This window comes from Grammomys surdaster, unplaced genomic scaffold, assembly GCF_004785775.1.
Source record: "Grammomys surdaster isolate TR1022 unplaced genomic scaffold, NIH_TR_1.0 145, whole genome shotgun sequence".
NCBI classification, from domain to species: Eukaryota; Metazoa; Chordata; class Mammalia; order Rodentia; family Muridae; genus Grammomys; species Grammomys surdaster.
In genome coordinates this window covers 734448-756483 of record NW_021604603.1, presented here as the reverse complement: position 1 = coordinate 756483, position 22036 = coordinate 734448, and the positions used below count along the sequence as shown (strand labels likewise).

The window sequence follows — 22036 nt, the reverse complement described above, 5'->3', positions numbered from 1 at the left end:
TATAGCACAGCATGGACTGTGTAAGGTCCTATAGGAGCACTCTCTGGCAGTGAACAGTGGTACCCAGCCATCATCACTGACTTTTTTTCTTCTTCACAGTGTCCTAGTCAGGGTTACTTTTTGTGGGAATCTTTGCAAACACCCCCCGAAAATGATCTGCATGAGGGCAAGAAGGAAATCTTCTCACGCAGTTCAACATGACTTAGTAGCTGCCATTTCCGACTTCTAGAGTTTGACCCTGGGAAGTTTATTTTAGGCATATTTAAGTACATAAAAGTTTGGGAAAAATACAATCCCATATACACAAGGAGGCATGATTACATGGAAACTCTTCTCAAAGGACCCAGCACTTCTTCCATGAAGATAAGTTGTATGGACAGGCTGCATGTGTTATCCTAAAGGCCTGGGGGGAGGCTCTGCTGTGGTCTCGGTCATACAGACAGTATAGACTATCTAGACTGTTAGATCTCTCCAGTCCTGGTTGTCTGAGCTTGCGATGATCTGACCCTACAGAGAGCACAAATTGCCAGGCTATTAGCCATCTCCATTCCCAACCTTCTGGGTGGAAAAAATAGCTAATTCATCTTTTCCCTTGAAAAGAGAACCTGTGTGCTCAACATTCCTGTTTTCCTAGTGCTGTCTGTGGGTTCAAGGGCCTTTGTGCTCCCAACAACTATTGCTGTGATGAAACACCATGAACAAAAGCAAGTTGTGAAGGAGAGAGTTTATTTGGCTTATACTTCCACATCATGGTCCATCATCGAAGGAATGGCAGGAGCTCAAACAGAGCAGGAACCTGGAGGCAGGAGCTGTGCGAGGCTATGGAGGGATGCTGCTTACTGGCTTGCTCCCAATGGCTTACTCAGCCTGCTTTCTTATTGAACCCAAGACCACCAGCCGAGGGATGGCCCCACGCACAATGGGCTTGGCCCTCCCCTATCAATCACTAATGAAGAAAAATGCCCTGCAGGCTTACCTACCATCTGATCTTACAGAGGCATTTTCTCAATTGAGGCTCCCTCCTCTATAATGTCCCTAGCTAGTGTCAAATTGACAAAAAGCTAGCCAGCATACATGGTATCCTTCCATTAGTAAAAATTATATATCCATTGCAAAACCACAAAAAAACTTAGACGCTATAGAGAGAGGAAATCCCTTGAAATCCCACCCCTTAGGCCTTCCTTGCAGACACTTCTCTGTGGCATGTATAGAAGTATGCATGTATTTTATATGATTAGGCTCATGAGACACAACCATTTCCTCTTTCATGTTGACCAGAGTTGAGCTGTACCACATATGATAGCCACGTTCCAGTTCATGGAGAAATAGGTCGTGACAGTTGTGAGTCAGCTGCAGATGGATGTTTTTGACAATTTGTGGTGATAAAGAGCCATGGGCCAAACATCTTAGTAATATCTATTTAGGTAAGTAGACACACCCTTAGGGGAAATCTCTGCAGGAGCTGGTGCCTCACATACCGATAGAGTGTTTCCTCATGTCTCCACACCTGTTTATGACAGACTTTTCCTGGGGAGATGTGACAGGAACCCACCAAAGACAAGCTTGGTGAACCAGTGAGTTTTTGTTGGAGTCTCTAGTAAGAATATGGGTGAGGGGTTACCTTAACGGTAGCAGGATGGCTCAAAGGCACTCAAAGGCAGCTGGCTCACTGAGTAGTCTACCTGACAGGTGACAAGCCTATCTGACACAGGTGACGAGTTGCGTAAGCTGCGTCCTTAAGCTCTGTGCTCAGCTTACAGGAGGCCAGCAGGTCCAGGAATCTCCTCTCTGCCACAGAGGACATCAGTCTCCTGCCCTGGCCAGTTTTCTGCATCTGTAACCCTGGGGAGGGGTCCTGCTAAGCCTGGCAAGTTTCGGCTTTCCCAGACAAGCGTCCCGAGTCTCATGGGCACCCCAACGTCCTCCTTCCTGGAGGGAGTGTTTCAGTTCAGAGGAAACTGCACACCTCGCCTGTGATCATGACTGTGATCAACAACTTTCTTTTCTAAAACTGGAAAAGAATCTTAGAAAATCGAGCGTTGGGAGGAGGAGGTGAGAGAGTAGAAAAGAAGGGAAATTCCAGGGCAGCAGAGGTCCCTCTTCAGGAAGGTTACCTCATCTGGCTTTAGGGGACACCCAATGTCTCCTGAGTAGCTGAGGGCTCTGCATCTTGCCGAGACTGGGGCTGGGGGAATGGTAGGGGCTCTGAAGAAGCATCAGGACCTGTTGCTTCAGGCCTCTGTTAGAGGTCTGGAGGTTGACAATACTGAAGGGACATATACAGACAGGCTTTTGAATGCTTGATGCTGTGGCAGCTGGCCACTCTGGACTCTGCTTATTAGACTGCTAATAAGAATAGCTAGCATTTATCGAGCTTCAGTATATAGTAGTGGTGCAGTAGTCATGTACAGTCTCACATTCAGCCACACTATGACATAGGGACTACCACCACTTCCACTTAAAAAGAGGATACCGAGGCATGCAAGAGTTAGCACAGTAGCCTGGGGTCTTATCATCACAGTGCTCTGGGCCCTTGCCTTCAGCTAAAAGCAAGATGTGTCCTTCCTCTGCTGGCACTACCGATTTCTGTAAGACTCTTTTGAAGCATCGTGGTGAATCAGCTTTACCAATTCCAGGCAGGAGATTTGGGGGTGCAGCCCTGGAGACTTACAGGGGACAGTGCTGTAGCTACAAAGAGAGTATTCCCATCTGCTTCAGGGCTGGAGGGGTGCGGTGGGACAAGTAGAAAGAGCAGGTGGAGACTGTAGGTAAGTCAGGGCAGGCTGCAGTGACGAAATGAGCCTGGGCTAGGTGAGTGGTACAGAGTAGGGTATGATCTCCAAGCATGGTTGTAGAACTGTCATAGCTGGTTCAGCCCAGGGGCTCCAGCATGAGGAAACCCAACACCTGTGGAAAGTATTGTCTGGACAGCCAGGACAGCCACCCTGACTTGTTCTGAGAGCAGGGACAACCCTTACTCCACTTAAGATCTTCTGTAAGTCAGATTTCCCTGTGCCCATTATCCCTTAAGATTTCCCAGTAGTACCCGATACATTGTTTTTAAAACTAAAAGCTAGGGGCTGGAGAGATGATGCAGCGGTTAAGAGCACTGACTGCTCTGCCAGAGGTCCTGAGTTCAATTCCCAGCAACCACATGGTGGCTCACAACCATCTGTAACAGGATCTGATGTCTTCTTCTGGTGTGTCTGAAGACAGCTACAGTATACTCACATACATAAAAACTAAATAAATACATAAATAAAGATAAATCTTTAAAAACAAAAAAACTAAAAGTTCCCCATGTGTCTGGCGGACTGTGTTGGTAAGGCTTTGTAAACTTGGGTGGGTAAGAAAGAAGTTAACACAACAGGGGAAAAGAGAGAGGAGCAGGGGAGGGAATATTAGCTTGGGGCTTTTCCAGGTTCCAGGCTAACTCTAGACATGAGAGCTGCATTTACTCCTCAGGATGGCTCCATGAACTACCTACTGGGATTCACATTTTATAGTTGAAATTAATTCTCAGAGAAGTTCAGTGGCTCCGGCTCCGTCACAGAGCTGGTTGACGAGAGTCTAGAGGCCACAGAGTCTCCTCTGGTTCCATTATGCCACAGTGTAGGCCAGGTAGGGCTGGTCGTGACTTAGGGGACAGTGTGGTTGATCTCTCAGAAGGCCTAGGATGCCTGAAGGTTGGTAGTGGCTTCAGAAGTCAGAGGCTGTCTGCTTCCCCCTTGACTGTCCACACAGGAAAGAGGAGGATCGTAGCTGACTGGAGTGACTGCGAAGAGCCAGTGGGTTCTGTATAACTAGGTCCTGTGTCCTTGGGGGCCTTGGCAGAAGGAGCTGAGGGCTTAGAGGAAACAGTATATTACCTCCGTATCTTGTGTCCAGCTCCTTTGTGGAAGGGATTCTTCTCAATGCAACACATCTGGTTCAGAAAAATGAGACACTTGGGTTTTGCCATTACACAGCAGAGTGTGTGTGTGTGAGCCTTGTGTATGTGAACACTTTGCATATTGCGCATTTGAGACCTGGGGTGGAGCACAAACTAACTTTGACAGCTCTGGGGATTAAGAGGACATTTGCAGCATCTGCATTTGGAGAATTGTCTTCAAGCATATGGTTCCTGCTGCTGGCTTTCCTTCCTCTAAGTTCAATTAGTAGATGGAATGTTGTTGCTATGCAGTTTCTCATGGCATCTGAGCCTAACTCTGTTGTTTGAGTCAAACCTGTGGGTTAAAGCCAAGAGCCAGGCCACTGGCTGTTCTTGGGGTAGGTAGGGGGCCCCAGCTTCAGTTCACCCATCCATGGCCCCTGGCCTTCCAGCCTGCTGCTGAACTCTGAAGCTGGTGTCCATGGAAACCTCCAGCTGTCTGGGCTTAAGTATTGTGTTTTCCCAGGATGGCCTGGGATCTCTCAGGGATGATCTATACTTTCTGCCAAAAGGCCTAGCTCTCAGGACCTGGCAATGGGACCCTGTGTGGAAACAGGGCCATTGTGGATATAATTCATCAAGGTGAGGTTCTCCTGGAGCAGGGTGGGCCACTGATTCAGTCTGACCAGGGTTCTTTTGAAGAAGTCAGACTTACGAAAAGAAGGTCCTGAGACGATGCTGGCAGAGTCTGGAGGTCTATAGCTACAAGCCACCAGATTTGCTGCTGCCTGTGAGAACTCAGAAGCCCAGAAAAGGCAAGAACAATCCCCATTCAGACTTCAGAGGGAGCGAGACTCCACAAACAGCTTGAGGAGCCAGTTAGTTCCTGCTGTAGGCAATGGTGAGCATGTGGATACAAGAGAAAACCTGTAGGTCAGTGCTTTTCCTTCTACCCTGTGGGTTCTGGCGACTACACTCAGGTCATCAAGCAGTTCCCTTTTCCCCCTGAGCCATCTCAACAGCCTTTTTACAGCTGACAGCACTCATGTCAGAGATGCCAGCACATCCATGTCTGTCTCTGCTCTCCTCAGAGTCTCCAGGTAATGGAATCTACATAGATGCTCATCAGTTGTTGGGTGGGGTCTGCACAGGGGGGTTTGATTACTCTTTAGCGGTGAACAAAACGATACTATCTATAAGAAGATGGATAGAACTGGAAATCATGCCGAGTGAAGTAAGTCAGACTCAGACAGATAATGTGTTTTCTCTCGTGGGTAGAGTCTAGATCACATAGAGAGGGAGTGGAGTGGGGTAGTTTGGGGGGGGGAGGAAGTAGGATTCTCCAGAGGGGCCAGGAAGACAGAACATGATGCATAAGTGTGCAAATGCTACAGTAAAACCCATCGTTCACTGTCCAACCAATATACACCAACTAAATGGCTAGACCTTGGGATGTTGATCACTAATTTTGTATTGCCTCTTGGTGGCATGATGTTTGTCCTAACTATTCAGTGATGGCAGGCCCAGGTCTCCTCTGGTCCCTCTAATCAGGGTACCTGAGCTAGCTGCCATCACTTTCCATGCCTTTGGAGGCTCCTTCATCCCAAGCCTGTGTTGGCTTTCTTAGCTCCCAGATATCTGCCTGAAACAGCTTTCTACATCTGTGCAAAGTGGGGCCTGACTTTCAGCTATTTTTCTCAAATTCATTGTATTTTCCTGTGTGTCCTGACTGTTCCCTGGTTCCTGAGAGCCCTGTCTTTGTTTTGTGTTTGTTTGTTTGTTTGCTTGTTTGTTTTCAAGACAGGGTATCTCTGAGTAGTCCTAGCTGTCCTGGAACTCCCTCTGTAGACCAGGCTAGCCTTGAACTCAGAGAGATCCACCTGCATCTGCCTCTGATTGCTGGGATTAAAAGCTTCTGCCACCACTCCCCGGTGAGAGTCCTGTGTTGGAGGATATTTGACTACATTGTGAACCCCAAGATTGTGAACTGAAAAAACCTTGTTGTGGTCCGGCTCAACCCTAGAACAATCTTTAATCCACGAGCTAAGTAAAGTCAACCCTAAGTCAAGAGGCAGAGCAAGCAACCAGCTGTCAGGGACTGAATATAAGTAGTGGTCAGAAAGGAGGGTCTTTGAGTTGAATGGTATTGAAGACAGTGTGGAGAAAGAGAGGGAGCTTTCTTCTGGGACACGGGTGGAGTAGTAGGAAGGTAGGTCAGCTGGGAACTTTCTATGCCTTTCTGAGCTAGCAGGGTTTTCTCCCCAGCATCTGGCTCCTGAGTCTTCCCTGAGTCTTCCTCACTAACATCAAACGACTGGATTTTTGTTTTTGTTTTTGTTTTTTTTCGAGACAGGGTTTCTCTGTGTAGCCCTGGCTGTCCTGGAACTCACTCTAGACCAGGCTAGCCTTGAACTCTCGAACTCAGAAATCTGCCTGCTGGGATTAAAGGTGTGCGCCACCGGGGCTGGTGAGATGGCTCAGTGGTTAAGAGCACTGACTGCTCTTCCAGAGGTCATGAGTTCAAATCCCAGCAACCACATGGTGGCTCACAACCATCTGTAATGATATCTGATACCCTCTTGTGGGGTGTCTGAAGACAGCTACAGTGTACTTACATATAATAAATAAATAAAAATTAAAAAAAAAAAAAGGTGTGCGCCACCACCGCCCGGCAACTGCATGGTCTTAATTAGAGTTACTAATTATTAAAATTACCAGTGTGCATGTACATTCTTGTTTTTATTTCACTGTTATTTTGTTTTGTTGAGACAGGGAACCCACTATGTAGACCAGGCTGGCCTTGAACTAGGCCTTCTAGACTAGGTTAAGATTAAAGGTATGTGCCGACACACACTTTTCTAAAGGGTGTGGTGGTATACACATTTTCTGAAATTCTAAACCTACTCTTGGAGTCCTCCATTCCTAGCTCATCCAGTTCAGTTTCAGAACTATAAAAACGATCTTCCTGAGGTGTTGGTGTGTGTGTGTCAAAGAGAGCAGCCCAGGTGCACAGAATGTGCCAACCACAGCAGACACTGCAAGGGGAAGAGAGGAAACCTTGCAGTCTCTGGAGGCCTCTCCTCTATGAACATGGTGGCTCTCACCGTGGAGCTGGCAGAGTTTCTAGCCCACCCTCTTCTTCATGTCCCCACTTTTGGTGGGGAGGGCTCTGGAGCATTCTTCTATACTCAGAGTATGACCAGAAGCCATGCAGGTATGTCCCAGAGCTGAGCCCCAAACAGCCCCACCCTTTATGGGCTCTGCCCCCAAGTGTTATATTATCAGAAACTCCTGGCATTTCTGAATGCTATGGGTGAACTAAGCACACAGCCCTCTGTGCCCTTTACCCACTGAGGGTGTGCCATCTCCACAGAGCTGTGTGTCAGCCATTGGAGCTCCAAGACACCTTTGGGACCCTGAAGGTACATGATGTGGCCTCAGAGGACTGACCTTATCTGTTATGACTTCTGTGGGTTGTCATCTCACCCCCGACCTCCAGCTTGACAGAAGTCAGGGTCATCTGGGATGAGGAAACTTCAACTGAGAAAAAATGCCTCCATCAGATTGGCTTGTGGGCAAGTCAGTGGGAGTATCTTCTTGATTTATGATTGACGTGGGAGAGCCTAGCCCATTCATGATGTGTGGTGCCACCTCAGAGCAGGTGATCCCAAGTTGAGTAAGCTATGGAGAGAGTCTTAGTGTTCTATTGCTATGAAGAGACACTATGACCAAGACAAATCTTGTAAAGGAAAGCATTTAATTAGGGGGTTGCTTACAGGTTCAGAGGGTCAGTCCATTATCATCATGGCAGGGAGTGTGGCCTTAAGCATGAAGGCATGGTGTTGGAGTCGTCTCTAAGAGCTTTACATCCTGAGCTACAGGGGGGTGCTGCAGGAGGCTAGGGGGAGACACTGGGCCTACTGTGGGCTTTTTAAACCTCAAAGACCACTCCCAATGACACCTCCTCCAACAAGGCCACACCCCCTAATCCTTCCAAACTGTTGGCCAACTGGGGGCCAAGCAATGAGCATTTATTTATTTTATTTTATTTTATTTTATTTTATTTTATTTTATTTTATTTTATTTTATTTTATTTTTTGGTTTTTCGAGACAGGGTTTCTCTGTATAGCCCTGGCTGTCCTGGAACTCACTCTATAGACCAGGCTGGCCTTGAACTCAGAAATCCGCCTGCCTCTGCCTCCCAAGTGCTGGAATTAAAGGAGTGCGCCACCACTGCCTGGCAGTAATGAGCATTTATGAGGTCCATTCTCATTCATACTACCATAAGGAGCCAGCCAGTAAGCACTGTTCCTCCATGGCTTCTGCTTTAGTCCCTGCTTCCAGGCCCCTGCCCTGACTTCCCTTCATGATAGTCTATAAACTAAAATAAACTCTCTTCTTCTCAAGTTGCTTTGATATTAGTGTTTAATCACATCAATGGAGGAAAAGCTAGGAGGACTCCAGGCAAAAGCTAAAGAACGGGATGCCACCAGCTTTACCTCAGGGCCTGAGGGGTAGGAACACTAAGCTTCTAGCTGTCACCCCAGGAAGGTGGACATGAAGTTAGACCATGGAGGAAGGAGGATGTGGGGTTCTGGAACCTGTGTCCCTGTGTTTGTTGAGGTCGCTATAAAAGGACTATAGCCTGGGGCTCATTTGGGGAGATTTAGGGAGGCAGCTGGGGACAGCAGGAATCACATTCTGGAATTCCTCAGCGAGCGGGAAGAAAATCAGCTGCCTCAGGACCCCAAGACAGAGCATGCTGGTTGGCAGCTTGGAGAAAAAGAGACCAAATGTGCCAACCTCGAGTGATCCTCTCACTTCCAGATCATCTGTGCCAGCCCAGGCTTCGAGGTCCCTGCCATAAAACCCACCTGCTCTGGTTTACCTCAGGCACCTGGCTTCACAGTCAGGGAAGTCAGTGTGTGGAGAGCTTTGCTCTGACTGAGCTGTGGACAAGACACCACAGCTGACCCAGCAGCCATCTGTGGGGATGTCCTACCTGCTGACTGACCACTCACTTTCCTTTCCTGTTTCCACCCTGTCTTCCGCCAGCCCTGCACTCCTGTCCTTTTCTCCTCCTGCCCCTGGCTGAGTCTCTCTGCCTCCTGGTCCCTTTGACTGCCCTTCCCTTTTGCCAAGGAGGCTTCAGAAGAAGGTCCTGAGAATCAGGAAACAGCAGCATATGCTCTGCCACTTGTGGTGTGTGCCATTGCACATCTCCCTTTCAATCTCTGGGAGTTTCCTATCTCCAAGGAAGTCCCTGGATGAAAGTCTAAAGGGTTTTTTAAAATTCTGGACATTAAGTCTCTCTTCCATGGATGAGAACACCGCCTCTGGAAATGTGTGCCTTTCCCCCAGTTTGGGATATTGTCAGTGGATTATTCTAATGGGGTTAAAAGAACTACCTCAATGTTTCTGGTCTAGACAGGACCAGAGAGATAATGCTTCTTATAATGACTCTGCCTTTGGGGTGATTTTAATGCTTGCAGACATACCCTCTTATGCCTATGGAAACATCTTTACATCACAGGCTGGATAATACCTGTTTTATAGATTGACAAAGCAAGGCTCTTTCAGGGCTATATGGCCTCTGGTTATCAATATGAATTAGTAGAATGGGCACTATAAAGCAGATAATCTGACTATGGAGAAATCACTAAGGACTCCAGGGCTCAATAATGAATGCAGGGTCACAGCAGATAGTGCAGGCAGAAGTGGTCTGCATGGGTGTGAAGCATTTGCTGCCACCATTTGCTCCAGCACAGAGGTCAGGCATCACACACAGTCCCCTGCGCTCTGCCCCCCCCCCCCACCGCCCCGCTATACTGCCCTTCCCGTAAGCACTAAATGCAACCCCAGTTTCTCTGGGTGGAGGAAGCAGAGATCTACCTGACCCCTGGTCCCTTTGATTCTCTCCCTTTAGATTGTAAATTCACCTGCCACCCAGAGTGCCGCAGCCTGATCCAGCTGGACTGCAGACAGAAGGAGGGCCCTGCCCTGGATAGACGCTCTCCAGAAAGCACTCTCACCCCAACTTTCAACCAGGTAAGCACAGAAATCCACAGGCCAGGCTGGAAAGCAGCCCCTGTGGGTGGCACAGGTCCATATATACAAGCTGTTCTCTGGCCAGATGGAGCCTCAGACACACCCTTCCACAGGGGTCTGGGAAGTGACAGGCCTGCCCTGCAGATTTCTCCATGAAGTCTATTTGGCCCTGGGCTCTGATCCAGGTATGGATACAGGTAGGAACAGAGTGATTTCTAAAGAAGTTTCTAGAAGGCCTGAAGCTCCACACATCATCTTGCTAGATCCTAGCAAGATCCTAGATCCTAGATCCTTCCAGACTTTTCAGACCAACCTTCAAAGGGGTTGGGCATGTATTCTTTCTCTGCGGAAGCAATGGGAGTATGGTATCCCCAGTGGCTCATGATTCTGAGGTTTGCAAAGCACATAGATGGCCATGCATCTGAACTGTAATGTTTAGGGTTTGGGATGTAGAGGACAGTGTGTATTGATTGGTGTGTTAAGCATTCATTGAATATCTGTTATGTATCAAGTGATGTTGAGGATAGGCGTAATAAATGATAAATTCAGAATGGTCTACAGAGAGTTTACATGCTGGCTGGGGAATTGTAACACAGCTGACTGGTAGATACCAGGACATGTGTGCAATAAGTATCAGCCAAGTGTTTTGGGTACACTGTGTAGTTGTTTCTGCTAACAGAAAAAAAAAATCAAGGAAGGCTTTCCGAAGGAGGTGACATTTGATGTGAACTTTGTCCTTTGGGATGAGGGCTTGCTGGTCAGGGAAGTTAAGTGTGTCCTAGGATATTACCCATTTATTAATTTAGCAAGGTTTTAAGTGTCCACTGTATCCCAGACTCAGGAACACAGGGGACTTAGTGATACACGTAAGAAAGATGGCTCTTTCCTGTCTTGTGCTTACAGCAAGGAAGGAACAGACTCTGATTCTGCAGAGGGAAATGCTCAGGCATTATGGAGGACTCACGAGCCGTGTCAAGTCCCCACAGCCTCTCGGCACATGTTCCACAGTGTTCAAATGCCTGGCACACCTGTGGTCATTCCCAGGGCCCCTGTTGTCTCTGTGCCTGCTCCCATGGAAAAGCATTATTACAAAACAAGTGTGATATGCACGTACAAAGGATAATATCAAACTGGTCCTAAGATGTCCGTTGAAAGCTTCGATACCCCCTCTTCAGTCTTTGGGGTCACGGCTACTCTAGCATAGTCTGCAGCCAGGCCTCTGGGAACAGGCTGGCCTATACATGAGACCAGAGGAACACTGATGAGCAGTGCAGATTTCTGTCTTGTGTTCTGTCTTGCTTTGCTGTTTTTCTGCTGCTGGCGATGGAACCTGAAGCTTGCTGGGCTTTGCTTTGACTGAGGCAGCCTGTTAGTAAGCATCCCCTTAAAAGACCGAGGGTGAAGAGTGCAATGTCCCTAAAAGAGTCTTGTTTGTTTTTTTTGTTTCTGTTTTCTATTTTTTGTTTTTGGAAACAAGGTTTCTTTGCATAGCCTTGGCTATCCTGGAACTCAATCTATAGACCATGCTGGCCTCATTGACTTCCAACTCAAGAGACCCACCTGCCTTTGCCTGCCGAGTGCTGAGATTAATGGTGTGTGCTACCATTGCCTGGCCCCTAAAAGTGTATTTAAACAATTGCTTTCCCCAGTTTCTCTTTCTCTTCGGACACTGCCAAGTCTCTTCCTTCTGCTCTCAACCGTACCCATCCCCCATCCTGGATCCTGGTTCCTCACTACCTGGATCTGCTTCTTGAGGTCTCTCATACTCTGTCTAGGACAGTCTGCAGAAGTAAGTGATTTGCCCCCTCCCCTGAGACATCTGGCCATATCTGGAAATGGTTTGGTGTGTCAGCTGGGACCTAGAACGTAGAGGCCAGGAGTTCTGCTAAGTGGTCTGCATGTTGCAATATAACCCACAGAAAGGCAGTATGGAAGCAGCTGGCCCCAAATGTCAGCTGTGCCGAGGTGGGAAAGACTCTGTAGGCTGTGGGCCAACTCACAGGGCTGTGGACAGAAGGCTGGGAAGGGCACAGTTTTATTGCGCGCGTGCATACACACACATGGTCTTGTTCTTAGAATGATAGCCTGGAGGAGCGCTTTCCAGTGGTGCATCAGACAGCAGAGCTCTGTCTTCCTTGGAAGAAAAGGCATCCTAGAGCCCTCTGGCTAACTTAGTCATGGCTGTCTATCACAGAAACAGCTCTGCAGCATCACAGAGCTGTAAGAAACCCGCACAGGGTCAGCGAGTGGCCCCCAGCAGCAGCAGCTTGTGGGGGTCCAGGTTGCTGTGTGCTATGGCATGTGCCTTGGACAGGCTTGTCCCTAGCCTTCAGTAGAGAATCCTGCCAGTCTCTGTGGCGAAAGCCAGGCCCTGATCCAGGTTCTTTGCCTCTCCTAAGAAACCATGCTGATTTCTGCCTTGGCTTGGATTCTGTTACATGAGAATCACAGGTACTTTCTTCTACTTGGCGGTTGCTGCCTGGCTGAACTAACTCTTGCCATCTTCCTGAGGATTTATCGAGGCAGAGGCCTGGGCCTGAACTCATCTAGGTGGGGGCCCAATCGGGGATCTATTGTGAGGTCTTGATCTGGTGGCATTTCTCCTTTTTTTCTAGTTAAAGGAAAGAAGAACATAGATTTTTCCAATAGCTGGAAAGAAGCAGTCTTATATGAATTTTCATGTATCCCTCTGTACAAGCATTTACATGCGTACGCATGTGTTTGTGTGTGTGTGTGTGTGTGTGTGTTGAAGCTGGAGCACTGTGCACTCACAAGAGGCACTCACGATCCACTAATGAACTGCAACTCCCAAACCTTCATACATTTTTTTCAAAATATGACTGAGATCATCCTACGGATAGTATTTACCTTTTAAAAGCAATAATGGCTGATTTCTGACTATCTCAGCAGAGGAAGGAAGAAGAGAAGGCAGATTCGGGAGGGGCAGAGTGGCTTAGAGCCTTGGCTGCAAACTCCTGAGGCCATGTGGTCCCCGTCCCTCCTTGGGAAGTCATGATATTTGCCTGCTTTTGCAAACCAAAAGATCCGTGTCTTTCCTCACAGATCCTGAAGTCTCAGTGTCTTTCCCTTAGGCATCCTCAGGGTGATCAGACATGTCTCCTGCAGGCCCACCCAGGCCCTGGCTTCAGATTCAGCCGGTTTGCCAGAGACTGCCACCACTGCTAGTTGAGGAGCAGGACAAATAGCAGGTGCAGCTGTGGTTCTTTCATTTGGGGGAGGGAGGGAGTGCCCCGAAGTGTTTTATATTTCCAGTGGCTTTAAAAGTGCTCTTATAGGGCTAGAGAGATGGCTCAGTGGTTAAGAGCACTGAGTGCTCTTCCAGAGGTCCTGAGTTCAATTCTCAGCAACCACATGGTGGCTCACAACCATCTGTAACAGGATCTGATGCCCTCTTCTGGTGTGTCTGAAGACAGCTACAGTGTACTCATATAAATAACAAATAAGTCTTTAAAAAAAAAAAAGTGCTCTTACTATGTAACCCCAGTGATGGAAGTCCCCCAGGGCATCCACCATGAAGCAGCCTAGCCCCTCCGTATCAGCGACACAAGAGAAGATGCTGAGTGTGGCTACGCTTTGATTCTTATCCAACCGTGCTCTTCTGAACCAGACAGCTCTGGCCCTCTGGCTGTTGACATACTTTTCTTGGACATGGAGTCCATAGATTGTAAGAGACAAACTGGACCCCTCCCCCGTTACTCAAATCCTAGTCCTCATTTCTTCTGCCCAGAAGACTCCCTGAGCATCCGTCCGCAGAGACCAGCCCCTCCTACAGCAGTCCCGACCACAGCACTCTCTTGCCATACGCCTGCTTGGGACCTTCAGGCCCTGGCCTTGCTCCACATGGCTTGTTTATTTCAGGTCTCTGTGCATGCAAGCATTTTTTAAAATTTATTTCTATTGACTTGTTTGTGTGTGTGTGCTGTATATGTGCACGTGTGTGTATGCAGGTACATGCGTGTGCTGTATATGTGCACGTGTGTGTATGCAGGTACATGCGTGTGCTGTATATGTGCATGTGTGTGTATGCAGGTACATGTGTGTGTGCTGTACATGTGCATGTGTGTGTACGAAGGCACATATGTGTATGCTGTATATGTGCACGTGTGTGTATGCAGGTACATGTGTATGCTGTATATATGCATGTGTGTGTATGCAGGTACATGCGTGTGCTGTATATGTGCACGTGTGTGTATGCAGGTACATGTGTGTGTGCTGTACATGTGCATGTGTGTGTACGAAGGCACATATGTGTGTGCTGTATATGTGCACGTGTGTGTATGCAGGTACATATGTGTATGCTGTATATGTATGTGCATGTGTGTATGCAGGTACAGGTGTGTGTGCTGTATATGTGCACATGTGTGTGGGGGGTATATATGTGCATATGTGGAAGCCAGAGATTAAGTCTGGGCATTGTCTCTCAGGAGCTGTCCACCTTGTTTTCTGAGACAGTCTCCCTGGAGCCTGAGGCTCACTGATTAAGTTAGGCTGACTGGCCAGTGAGCTCCAGGACCCACATCCCCAGTGCTGTGATCACAAGAATGTGCTACTGTGCCCAGCTTTGTACATGCATTTTGGGGATCAAACCTTTGGAGTGGGTAAAAGTCTACCCACTGATCTGACAACCCAAACCAGATATGGTCAGACGTCCTAAGCGAAGGGGCGAATCACTTCTTTCTGTGACCTGCCGTTGCAGAGGAAGGTATAGAGACTTGTCCAAGCAGTAGATCCAAGGTCAAAGCCACAGCTCAGGTCCTTAGGACTGTGTGGCGAGCTCCATTGTTGGGCGCATAAAGACCAACTGAGCTAGCTCTCTGCAGTCACGTGCACTCATTTAACTAACCACAGCGGCCTAAGTCACCCTGCCACTGAATGGGTGACCCTGTTCCATTTCACCCAACAGACAAATGGCCTTCAAACCTCCAGAGTGGATCGACCTGGCTGATGGCCCTTCAACCCAGGAGGTCTCGATTTCTTTTCTGCCTACATTCCCACCCCAAGCATTGACAGACATACCCGTCATCACTGCTGTTCCTTAATAGAGCCCACGGCAGCTGAGAACTGACTCAGTTGTCAGGAGTTCAAATCCCCTGATTCCTAACCTGGAACAACCAGGTCCTTCAGAAGAGGCGGGCTACCATCTGTGTTGAGCCCAGGACCACCACACGGGGGAGCCAGAGAAGAGGAAGAAAGAGTCCGAAAGGACAAAAGCTTTTTTGTTTTTTTGTTTTTTTTTTTTTTTTTTTTTTCCTGCAGTATATTTTGATTATATTCTTTTCCCTCCTCCAAGCTTAATGAATGTGCGTCCTGTTAAGGCCCCGGCTTTCTGTCATGGAGATTCAGGATTCTTGGTGGTTTGTCCAGTGATTCTCAAGGCTGCTGGTGAGCCTGGGCCTTCAGCATGCTAGGCAAAGGCTCTATCACCGAACTACATCTCTAACCCTCATTTGTTGGTTTGTTTGTTTGTTTATTTGTTTGTGAGACAAGGTCTTGACATGGAGTCCCTGCTGGCCTGGAACTCATAATCCTTGTGCCTCAGCCTCCCGAGTCCTGAAATCACCCACTTTGGCACCTTACCTGGCTATATTCCTGTGTTTTGAAACTCCATCATTAGGTGCATACACTTTTAGGATTATCATGTCCTTATAATTGGCCCCTTTCTCCATGTGAAGTAGCTGTCTTTATCCGTGGTAACGGTCTGTGAATTGAAACACTTTCTTGTATTATATCGTTTCTGAACTTTTTTTTTGGAGATACTGGGAATTGAACTTAGGGCCTGACACATATCGGGCACGTGCTTTACCACTGAGCTAATATTCCCAGCAGTGCTTTCTTTGAATTACTATAATCTTAGTATTTCTTTTTTCTTTCTTTATGCTTTTTTAAATTTATTTTTCTATTCACTTGCTGCCCCTGCCTCCCGGTCTCCTCCTTTCATAATCTCTTCCCCTTTCCCCCACTCCCCTTATCTTCTGAGAGGGTGGGGCACCCCACCCTCTTCCCCCCATATCGCTATTTGCTTTTTGTGCTTGCATGTGTGCAAGCATGTGTATGTGGTGTTTGGGGACGGGGGACATGAACCTGAGTGTCTGCATCCACACCCGTGTACACGTATGGAGCCAGAGCAGGGTGCTAGGTGGCTTTCTCTATCACTCTACCTACTTAGTGAGAGACAGAGTCTCTCACTGAACCTGAAGCCAGCCATGTGTGCTGGGGTGGCTAGCCAGGGATTCTTGGCTTCTGCTGGTCTCTGCCCTTTATTGCTAAGGTTCCAGGCATGCACAGTCATGTTTAAGTTCCTGTTGGAGATTCAGACTTAAGTCCCTCATGCTCACAGGGGAGTGTTCTTACCCACTGAGCCATCTCCTCAACACTACTGTGTCTTTCTACAGCCGTGTCTTGTTTAGCAATAGAGATGCGTTCTGAGAAACCGGATTTGTCAGTCTGCAAAGGTCATGTGTTGACACAAACTTTGGCATACCTTGTTACACTCCTGGCTCGGGTCAAGTGTGTGCGGATACATGCCTTCAGCTTCTATGTCTGAAAAGGTCCTTGTTTCGTCTTTGGGTTCGGGTTGAAAATTCTAAACTGAAAGGCTTTATCTCTTGTTATTTTAGTGTAAATTCATTTGTTACACCAATCCGACTATTATTTCTCTTGTGGTTTTCACCTATAACTGTTCTGTGTCCATGGTCATCTGTATGTGACATAGTCTCCTTCCCAGGCTGTATATACTTCTCTCTCTCTCTCTCTCTCTCTCTCTGGTTGGTTTTTGAGACAGGGTTTCTCTGTGTAACTCTGGCTGTCCTAGAACAAGACCAGGCTGGCCTTGAACTCAGAGATCCTCCTGCCTCCTGAGTGCTGGAATCAAAGGTGTGCGACACCACTACCTGGCCCATTCTTTACTGTGACTTTTGAATAATTTGAATATCATGTGCCCTTTTCTGCTGGTTGTTTCTTTTGCTTGAGGTTCACTTCCTTTCTTGGCTGGGTGGGCTTATGTTGTCCTCAAAATTGGGGAACTTATGGGCATTTCTTCAGGTTTTTACACCCTCTGACTGCTTTTCTCCGGAGGATTCTAGTTACATATTCAGCTTTTTGGATTTGTCCCACAGCTCACTGCTTTGGTCTTTTTGGAGGTGTTGTTGTTGTTTTCTCTGTTTCCTTGGGGTGGTTACTACTGCCATCCTCTATCCGACATAAGATGGAAGTGACTCGACACCTGTAGTTTGTGGACATTAGCATGAATGTTAGAAAAGTCAGAGAGAGGGTGTGAGATTCAATCCTGTCTCTTCTGGCAGACTTGGGAAGTGAGGGGACAGCACGCATTAGACTCCCACCCAGTCTCTTCAGTGTTTGCTTTCTTGGTTCTCATGATTATAATTTAGCTTCAGTTTCTGTCCTGACTCGTTTCCTAGAGAAGGACTGGATTGTCTCTCTCTCCCAGGGAATTCCAGAAGTGGCCAGATGAGTGTCTGCCCATCTCTGGCTACATTTGGCATACCCTGTGCCATGGCATCTTTGCCAATTCTCTACCATTTTAGAGCCAGAAGTGCTACCTAATCTAACAATTCACTTGCACCCAGAACCTTCCCCCACGGGAGCTTCCCAAGGCCACTTTGCTTGGCACAGGGAGAGCTCATTTCTGCTGTGCGAGAGCCAGTTACCTTCAAAACAGGATAGTACCTGACAGCCTGCCTCTAAAGAAGGATGAAACTCTAGTTCTGTTCCCCCAAAAGCTTGGGAGCCCTGGAAACATTTCTCTGTGCTCTTCATAGCCTGTGAACAGTAGACTTACAAGATAGCAGGTCATTCCAGAAGCTCTGAGGTGCGTGGCAGGAGGACCTTCCTTTCTGTGGGTAGTGCCATGAAGACTGAAATCTCACAGTAGAAGGCCGACCCACCCCAGATTCTGGAAGATTAGCTCTGCACCTGAGGGGGACCTGAGGGAGAAACTTGCTGAAAATAAACGCTACTGTTCTCTAGTTTCACAAAAGGACAGCAAAGGCACAGACCTGACCCCAACTTGATCATGAGCTCTTCAGGGCGTCGGTGGCTGAGTTCATTCAACTCCACTCAGTGTTATATGCATCCAGACTCTTGTCAGAGCTCTTAGCCTGACACTCAATCAAGAAAAGCATGATATGGGCTAGTGTCTCCGAGAAAGTGAATCTTGAGTGAGTCTAACCTAAATGGCACACAGATGCTTATCTTCTAAAACAGGAAATCGTCTGTGGAAAAATTGAGTTGTCTGCTTTACACGCATGTCATGCTCAGAAATGCCACCCCAGGGATGGTAGATAGTGGTCTTAAGATTGAACCCAAGTAAGACATCTGGGGAAGGATGCTTCTGAGGAAGGTGTGGGATGTGCGGTCATCACTGGGGGACAGGAAGCAAAGGATAGAGGAAGATGTGTGTCTGTATGTGTGTGTATGTGTTGAACACATATATCTATGTAGGTATGTATGCATGTGATGGCCAGAGAACAGCCTCAGTGGCCATGCTATTTACCTTATGTCTGTGTGTTGGGGACGGCATGTGTAGGGGAGTATATGGAGAACTCTCATGCATATGTATGCATGTGCATGGGAGGCCCGGGAAGGCCATCAGATGCCTTCCTTGGTCATTCATGACCTTAATCCTGGAGCTCACTGATTCAGTTGGCCTGACTGGCCAGCAGGCCCCAGAGATCCTCCTGTTTCCTTCTCTCCAGCTCAGGAACATAGGTGCATGGCATCGCACCTAGCTTGTTATATTGATGTTGGAGATTGAATGTATGTCCCCGTGCGTATGTGACAAGCCCGGTATTAACTGAGCTGTCTTCCCAACCCCCAGAAGAAGATTTTGACAAACAGAGAGAATAACAAAAGAGAAAGCATGAGAAGGAAGGATGGCTTCTGGGAATGCAAGTCAAATTTAGCACAGTTTTAAGGAGGGAACTTGGTTGCAGCTGCAGCCTTGATGATAGTGGACTTAACCTCTGACCTGTATGTAAGCCAGCCCCAATTAAATGTTGTCCTTTGTAAGAGTTGCCTTGGTCAGGGTGTCTCTTCACAGCAATGAAAACGCTAACTCAGGCACTGGGGCTGGAGAAATGGCTCAGAGGTTAAGAGCACTGGCTCTTCTGGAAGAACTAGGTTAAGTTCCTGACACTCCAGTGGCAGTTAGCAACGATCTGTAACTTCAGTTCCAAAGACTCCAACACCCTCCTGTGGACTCCAGGAGGGTGGACCTATGGCACATAGGTAGTGTGCAGACACATGCAGGCAAACACACTAGTCCCTGCCTCCCAGTGTCACCGCTTTTCTGGAACATGCAGAACCCCAGATGGATATGACAGGAGCTGTGATCTCCTGCCAGGATGACATGTGAGAAAGGAGGAAAGCTTAGCATCCTGTCTTTCATTACCTGGCCCTGAGTCAGGGGAGTGGGCCACTCACCATTCCCCAAGGGTTTCACAACCTGCGTGGTGCAGGTAGGACTGTGTACAGCACGCTTCAGGTCCAGTCCTGTTCCTGGCCCCATGGGCAAGATCAGGCAGTTCCCATGCTTTGTGCCTTACCCCTTAGAAGTTTAAATCCTACCACCCAAGTTCCTCCACGCCCCCTCCGTTCCCAGGGCCAATCACTGTTGTTAGTCAACATCAAGATTCCAGCTGCATGTTCATGACAGACAGACAGGCTTCCTCTCTTTCAGGCTCTAAAGCCTCAGTCAGGATTTTTCCCCATAGAAGCTGCTCAACTTGCTCTATTGGGTATGATCTTTGCCGGTTTCTTTTCATCCCCTTGGACCTTGTCTGTATCCTCAACTTTGCTGACTTCTCACTCCTGGCCTCCTTCCAAGCCTAGATCCACCAGCAGGTAGTGGCGGCTGAGAAGGATAGGGTAACCAAGAGTCAAGAGGCTTTGTAAGGAATGAGCTAAGATAGAACAAGTTACTGCCATTGAAGGTTTTTTTTCATCTGTAAAATGGGCATAATATGTCCAGCAGTCTCAACTAACCTGGACCCCTGAGATCTCTCAGACACTGAGCCACCAATCAGGCAACATACACTAGCTGGTCCGAGTCCCCCGGCATATAGGACTCAGTGGACTGCCTTGTCTGGCCTCAGTGAGAGAAGATGCACCTAACCCTCCAGACTTAAGGCCCCAGGGGGTGGAGAAGCCTGGTGGGGGGGTGGTGTTTGGGTGTGGGGACATCCTCTTGGAGATGGGGGAGAAGGAATGGGATAAGGAACTGTGGGAGGACGGACTAGGAGGGGGTAACAACTAGACTGTAAAACAATAAAAGTAATTTAAATGAGCATAATACCCGCTCTCAAGGTTACAGAGTAGCCTAAGCGAAGTGTGGGTATCAAAGGCATCTGAAAGCTCTACTCAGCATCACCTCACAGTGTCTGGAATAGCATGGAGCAGTGCTCTATAAGAAGACAGAGTCCCTGAGAGGGCTTTCCTCCTCCTCCTCTCTGGCATCCTATGTGCTGTGCACAAGAAGAGACTTGCGCTGGTTCCTGGGAGGCTTGAGCTAGTATTTGAAAAGGTTGTTATTAGCCTTTTTGAGATCGCTCATTTTGAATGTTGTACCACCAAAGTGGCATTGCGGAGCTCTGTCAATGACTCCCAGAATAGTGTGGTCACAGAGGATCTGAGGCCTGTGTTTCCTGAGTATTAGATTGCTCCATTGAATCTGGGGGGGGTTGACTTTATTAAAAACCGAGTTTTCTAGCTGGACAATGAAGGTAGGATGTTGGAGATGGCCTCCTCTGAGCATTCACCCTATCTATCGACATCAGAGATGTGGAAGCCGATATCAGCTTCCTGGCTTGAACTACTGTCTCTGGGGAAAACCTCCCAGCCTCTAAAACACCCATTTGATGATTGCTGTGGGCAGAGCCAAGCCCTTCCTCAGTCCATCCCAGGGAGAGCTCCCCTGACTCCTAGCAAACCCTCCTTGCTTCCTTACTCTACCCCCATCGCTAGCCTGCTGTCTTTCCTTATTGTCCTTCTAGGGAGGGGAAGCTAGTAGCATTAAAGGTTCTAGGTTGAGGCATCACCCCCAGGGTGTTGTTATCTGCTGGTTTCTTTATAGGATGATGGAACCATATTGTGTATAACTTTAAAGCCCCTGAGCACAGACAGATTTGGCTGAGGAGGGGGAAGAAGGTTCCTCACAAAGTAGCCACTGCTTAAAGTAGAGTGTGCAGTTCTGTGTCTGAGGCTAGGGAGTCTCAACCTTTGTGAGCCCCAGCTTCCCAAGCACTGGGTTGGTTCAGAATTGTAAGAACAGCCACAGAGACTTGGTTCCTGAGAGCCTGCCTCCTCAACCCGTCTCCAGGCCATGCTGGGGTCCACAGGCCATCAGACTCTATAAGGGTAGCTGGTGCTCTTAGAAGCACAAACTTCCAAAGATAGTGCTTTCGTTTCCAGGAGCTCCAGATTCCTCTGCATTTCATGCTGACAGAGTGCCCACCAAACCATCTCATCCCAGCTGATGGATGGAACATCACAGTGACTCAGAGCAAAGAGACCCTCGGGTCATAGATCTGGCCTGACCCTATCGCACATGGCCTGTTTGCATGATTCTGAGCTTTGCCTTCCTCGTCCGTGAAATGGAACTAACGGTCTCTGTTTAATGTTTAAAATGAATGGCAGACAGCCTTCACCCAGCACGTACGGCTGCTGCCCAAACAATGGCAGCCCAAATTGCTGTCAGACCACTGTGGTCTGGAAGGATCAGTCCCAAATAAGAAAAGCATTCCTTCTAGCCCGCCTAGTCCCTGCAGAATTAAGTATAGGAATGACTTGATCTGGCAGAGGGGCTCCTTCACCAGACTGCCAGGAAAACGTGCAAATAACCTGGTGCTGTCTGCCGCCTCTTTGATGGTGGAGTTCTGTAGACGGAAGGGTGGATCGGCCTCACCCTGCATCACTTCTCCTGGGACTTGCAAGTGCTCATTAGACCCGGCGGTTTTCTCTGACCTTTTCGAGTTAAAACATTGCTTCTTCTCCAGGTAGGCTGGATGATGATTTCTCTCTCCAGTTAGCACCACCTGACCTAGCACCTGGAAAGGGGGAAGATTATCGGGGTGGAGGGAT

At 48.1% G+C, this 22036-nt stretch overlaps 1 protein-coding gene across 1 annotated transcript in view; it reads left to right on the top strand.

The window, feature by feature from the left end:
* The window catches only part of Rassf5 (Ras association domain family member 5), a 65914-nt gene that overhangs the window by 19863 nt on the left and 24015 nt on the right, over positions 1 to 22036 (top strand). Inside the window, exon 2 of the mRNA XM_028764689.1 lies at positions 9798 to 9919. Coding sequence (XP_028620522.1) covers positions 9798 to 9919 — 122 coding nt within the window. The remainder of the gene's footprint in view (positions 1 to 9797; positions 9920 to 22036) is intronic.